Source organism: Phalangium opilio, unplaced genomic scaffold (assembly GCF_054372755.1).
Source record: "Phalangium opilio isolate 3A_F unplaced genomic scaffold, DU_Popi_V2 ptg000390l_1, whole genome shotgun sequence".
In the NCBI taxonomy this organism is placed as follows: domain Eukaryota; kingdom Metazoa; phylum Arthropoda; class Arachnida; order Opiliones; family Phalangiidae; genus Phalangium; species Phalangium opilio.
The window spans coordinates 3,295,016-3,301,139 of NW_028324234.1; the positions used below are offsets into that span (position 1 = coordinate 3,295,016).

The following is a 6,124-nucleotide window of genomic DNA, read 5'->3' on the forward strand; positions in this document are numbered from 1 at the left end:
GATCATTCTTGTTCGCTTTTACTTTCAAAAAATACTCTCACTTTCTTGTTTGTTAGATTCAAAAAAATACCCAAGCGAGGAGTTCGTCAACAACGTAAATGGAAAAAAACCTAGTGCGTCACTGACCGAAACAAATATCTTTACAAAAAAAGGGTGTCGAACTCAAAAAATAAGGGGGTTTACCTAAAGTTCTATATGCAATAAATTTAACAAAACAGTTTTACATATTTAGATTGAACATTTTACAAAAAATATTACTCGATTAATTAATTAATTGATTATGAATTAAACTAAATATTAACACTTGAAAATTAACACTTAAAAATTTGATTTTTAATACCCTCCCCACCTTGAACAGTGTTCAAAATTAAATTGCAAGGGGATAGAGCAACTGTACAGGTCTTCTTAACCTGTTACCGTTCGGTAAGCGAACCATGCACGACCTAACGACTCCATCCCTGCCCATCATTGTTTCCTCTATAACCGCTATTCTCCACATCAAACGCGGGGTCTTGTTTTCTTCTATCAATACAACGTCATTCACTTTTAGAGGTTCACTTGGGGTGCAACTGGGTTTATGATGCGCGGACCGCAGGTCTAATAAGTAATTAGTTTTCCATCTTTTCCAGAAAGAGTCCAAAAGAGTCTGTTGATATTTTAACCTTTTCGTCAAGGCTTCTCGCGTTGCGTTCATGACTTCGTCGTTCGCGAATACCCGTGAAGGAAGTGACGTCAACCGTTTTCCCGTCAAAAAATGCGCGGGGATCAAAGGAGCCGGTTCTCCTGCCCCTTCGTACACGTAACTTATAGGGCGCGAATTTACGGTGGCCTCTATTTCAATTAGAATTGTTTCTAGCTCTTCGTAGGTCAATCTGGCCTTTCCAAGGGTTTTTCGGAGAGAGGATTTTACCGAACGGACCATCCGCTCCCAAAACCCTCCCCACCAAGCCGCTCTGTCCGCTATGTACCTCCATTGTATTCTTAATGATCCAAAGTAATTAGCGACTTCGGGGTGTCTTAAATTCTGGATTAGCTCGTTCAAGTCGATTTCTGCTCTTTTAAATGTTTTGGCATTATCACTGTATATGATTCTCGTAATTCCGCGGCGCGCAATAAATCTTCGGAACGATAATAAAAACTTCTCGGTAGTCAGGTCCGAAACGACTTCTAAATGAACCGCACGCGTTACCGCACAGGTGTATAACGCGATATAGCACTTTTGTCCATCCTTTGTAAAAAGTGGACCGGCAAAGTCGATACCACAAACCGAAAAAGGAGGTGATGGGTTTATTCTCGCTTCTGGCAGGGGAGCCGTTTCAGTTATAGTTGCTCTTGCCCGAAATCTTTTGCACCTTGGGCACCCTTGCACTTTGCTCTTAATTGCACGTCTGAGCTTATTAACCCAAAATTTTTCTCTAATTTCTACTAAAATATCATCTACACCAGCGTGTTTAAGTTTCACATGACAATCAACAATAATCAATTCAGTTAACAAGTTTTTGTGTGATAATATCCAAGGATGTCTTTCTTCGTAACTAATGTTTGCGGCTTCTAGACGACCGCCTAACCTTAACAAACCATCCTTATCAAGAGTAGGGGACAATGACAATATTTTTGAATTTTTGGAAATTCCAACGCCTGCTTTCAAGCTATTTATCTCCTCAGCGAAATGTTCTTCTTGCGCTAATTTTACCCAGTATTTCTCAGCATTATTTATCTCATCTGTTAATAAAGGACCACTAATTTCTGTACTTTTTCTTTGTTTTCTTTTCAAATTCTCCACAAAACGCAAAACCCAAGCAGTCACCCTAAACACTTTCATTGCTGAACTATACTTTTCTAGCTTAATTATTGGTTGTAACGTGTTTACTGGAATTGCTAAAACTACTTGTTCTTTCCCCCTTTTTTCTACTTTAATTGCTGGGCTTTCTTCGTCAACCTCTACCAAATCTGTCATTTGCTCGTCTTTTGATAGCCAAGTTGGGCCGTGAAGCCAAAGATCCGACTTAACGAATTCTTCCATGTTTCCACCACGTGAGGGCAAGTCAGCTGGGTTTTCCCTTCCCGCTACATGATTCCAACAAGAGGGATCTATCATTCCTTGAATTTCCTTAACCCGATTAGAAACAAAGGGTTTCCATCTAGCTGCATTATCCCTAATCCAGTGCAATACTATCGTGGAATCAGTCCACATTCTAATTAACCGTGGTGAATATCCTAACGTTTGAACTAAACTTTTCATTAACCTTGCACCTAAGAGTCCACCCATTAATTCTAAACGAGGTAATGATAAAGCTTGTATGGGTGCCACTCTCGCTTTTGCTGCCACCATAGAGGTATGCACTTCACCATTAGCATAAACACCCCTAAGATAGACAACAGCCGCGTAGGCTTTTTGGCTAGCGTCAACGAAACCATGCATTTCTATTTCCGGTTCTTCATTTCCCGGCTCATTCGAGAAATAGTACCGTGGGATTGATATTGTTACTAAATGGGAGAGTTCCGCGCACCATGCGTCAAACTCTTCCGCTATTTCTCCTGTCAATGGGGTATCCCAATCTAGCCCTTTCTTCCACATTTCTTGGAAAATCAGTTTGGCACGTATTGTGAAAGGGGACAACAACCCTAGGGGGTCAAAAACTCTAGCTACCGCCCTTAAAACCCAACGTTTGGTATTTTCCCTTGTCAATAAAAACTTTAGGAGCTCGCTAACGTCATAATGGAAAGTATCCTTGAATTCATTCCATGTCATTCCCAAAACTTGCGTCACCTTTTCTGTTTCTCCCGCACTAATATCACTTTCCCTTTCAACTTGAGTGACGTCACCCCATTTTTTCCTAATTTCTCTAGAATTACTATGGAATTTTCTTAAATTCATTCCCGCTTTTCCCAATATCTCGGATGCTTGTTTGATGGTTTGATTGGCTTTTCTAGTACTACCTTCCCCTGAAACCAAATCGTCTACATATAGGTCCTTAGACAAAACTTCGCTAGCCCTAGGGTGGGATTCCATGTACTTTTTTGCGTGATACTTTATGGTAGCCGCTAACAAAAACGGGCTAGCCGTACAACCAAAAGGAACTCTAGTTATTCTATAAGTTACTAGTTCTCTCCTTGCAGCGCCCACCAAACCCTTAACCCAAAAGAACCTTAAAGCATCTCTATCTCTTTCAACTATACTGATTTGGTGAAATGCTTTTTCGATGTCTCCTGTAAAGGCTACTCTATGTTTACGAAATCCAATTAATATCTTGAAAAGTTCTGGGACCAAATTGGGTCCTGCCTCAACGCACTCATTGAGTGAGGGAGAATTTTTCGCATGGGAGGACGCGTCATACACTATTCTTAATTTTGTAGTTTCCCTACTTTCTCTGACAACACCACGGTGAGGGATATAGTAGCACGTGTTCACCTCGTGGTTGTCATTACTGTCATCAACCCTTTCTACTATTCCCGATTTTAGCTGCTCTTCTATTATCTCATTGTACTTTTTCATTTCTTCGGGTTTTGATTCCAATTTACTAACTAAATTAATTGTTCTTCTCTTGGCTACTTCTAAATTATCCCCCATTAGCTCTTTGTTGGGTTTCCAAGGGAGCGCTACCTGATAGCGTCCTTCTTTAAAGCTTATATTCTCTTCAAAATTGCTTAACATGGTTTCTCTTTCGTTTGACCTTTCCTCTACCTTATCTTGGATTCCCAACGATTCTAAATTCCAAAAAGCGCGCAATTGGTCTGACACTAAGGTCTCCTCTCTTTCGATCGCCACGTGGTTGACCGCTATTGTTTTCACCTCAGTATTAGACTCTTCCCCTTCCGTTCTACCCTGTACTGTCCAGCCCAATACCGTGTTAATGGCCATTAAATCTGGAGAGAGACGTTCAAATTGCCCATTGGCCACTCTCCAAAAATAATCAGCGCCAATTAGGACCTCTATTGGGGAGCTATTTTCCTCGTTTTCCTGCCCAAATAAATCTGACAATTGTAAATTCTTTTCCCTCATTTGTTCTCTAACACTTTTCCCCGGAACTGCAAATACTGCCCCATTAATAGAGGGTGTTTCTAACGCAATAATCGTGACTTCCTCCCCTGTATTTATATTTCTTAACCCAACTTTGACTTTCCTGCGATTTGACCTGATGGGAACTTGACTCTCAAAAGGGAAAAGGCTCATAACTTCATTGCCTACAACTTCCAGATTTAGCTTTCGGGAAACGTCTTCCTTTATAAAGCTCCTGTGACTAGCTCCATCTAGTACGCACCTAACTCTTAAATTTCGCCCAAAACTATCTCTTATATCGGCCCTAGCGGTTTGTAATAGAATCACGCTGGATTCATCTGACCCTGTGTTTAGAGTGACTGAGTTTTGACCTTCAGAGCGCGCATTGCTCCGTTCACTTTGTACTGGTGGTTTACTAATCGTATTTTCACAAATAATTTGGTGATGTTTACGGTGACAAATTCTACAATTTTGAATTCTACCTCTACACTTATGAGCTGGGTGCCCAGGTTTAAAACATAAGAAACATAATTTTTTCTGGCTAACTATAGCTCTGCGCTCAGGGATTGAAATTTCCTTACAACAGTTATAATATGGGTGTTCCGTACTTTCACAAAAAATACACTTTCTTAAATCACTAACATAGTTATTGGTTATACCCGTATTTAAAGCTGCCGCTGAAAACGGCTTGTAAATAGGGTTATGCATAACTCACCATGTAATTTGTACATAGGGTTGTGCATGACTCATCTTATAAACTTGTACATATCCCCTCGACCATAAACGAGTTAGTGAATATCCCTTCGATTATTTTCAAATCGGCAACGATTTAGTGAATATCCCCTCGACTTCCTTTTAGTATTACTTACCTGCGATTGCCAAGTCACGATATTTTTGATACGAACAAAGATTATAATAATGATAGAGTCAAAGAATATTGGTTATTAATTAGGAAAAGGTCTTAATTTATAACATAATTGTTCAATTGGCGATTGAATGAGAACAAAAGGCAGACTTGGCTCTACATGGGATCTCAGAACGTTTTACGGCGGAGAGGGCACGAAGCGAGGCTTGGCCCATTTTTGTACATGTTAATGTTTTTCATAGGATATCGTTTACTTGTTTGTTCAGATGTACTAGTAACTGACCAGTCTTTTATTCTTTATTTCAATTAGACACATTACTTTTACAATAATTCGAATGAACCCCTTAAATTTTACAATAAATCGAATCGATTCCATTAATTTTACAATAATTTGAATCGAACCCATTACATTTACAATAATTTGAATCGAACCCATTACATTTACAATAATTCGAATGAACCCCTTAAATTTTACAATAAATCGAATCGATTCCATTAATTTTACAATAATTTGAATCGAACCCATTACATTTACAATAATTTGAATCGAACCCATTACATTTACAATAATTCGAATCGAACCCCATTACTTTTACAATAATTCGAATGAAACCCAATTACATTGTTCTACAAAAATTGTTCAAAATGGGCACCATCAACGTTTAAGCAAACTTGCGCGCGTCGTTTGAAAGATTCACGAACACGTTCGAAGATTCCTGGCGTGTTACGGATGCTATCACATCCATCAATTATCCTTTGTCGTAAGTCTTCGACATCGCGAACTTCACTTCGGTATACCAAGTCCTTGAGATGGCCCCAAAGAAAAAAATCGCATGGGTTGAGATCGGGAGATCCTGCTGGCCACGCAACAGTTCCGCCTCGACGTATCCACCTCCGTTAAAAACAAATTATGCTGTGTTGGTCTAAACATTAGGGTAGTTTTCAACATCAGAAGTTGTAGGTTTTTTTACAGACGGCTTAAATGTGTGTACCTTAACGTGCTTCATGGCGTGCGTGCACATTTGGAAGCTTATCTGGAACTAATCATGGTCTACTTCACGAATGAAAAGTACTCAGATATCCATCTTATGTATGGACTGGCTCGGGGAAATGCTGTGGAAGCTCGGCGCTTGTACCAGGAGCACTTTCCTCAACGACAAGTTCCCAATCGACAAACATTTACGGCAGTCGACAGACGCTTGAGAGAAACCGGGAAACTTCAACCGTCGGGACCTGAACCTCGTGCGGGGATTGTTCCC

General features: G+C 39.9%; 1 protein-coding gene across 1 annotated transcript; it reads right to left on the reverse strand.

Moving 5' to 3' along the window:
* Positions 1-367: 367 nt before the first annotated feature.
* Positions 368-4,708, reverse strand: LOC149596227 (uncharacterized). The gene has a single exon (XM_089861317.1). The coding sequence runs from the start codon at positions 4,706-4,708 to the stop codon at positions 368-370; it is 4,341 nt and encodes a 1,446-aa protein (XP_089717443.1).
* Positions 4,709-6,124: the final 1,416 nt, after the last annotated feature.

What these genes read in the sequence shown, in the direction of transcription:
- LOC149596227 (XM_089861317.1), bottom strand. Translation starts at nt 4,708, where the DNA reads ATGCATAACCCTATTTACAAGCCGTTTTCAGCGGCAGCTTTAAATACG.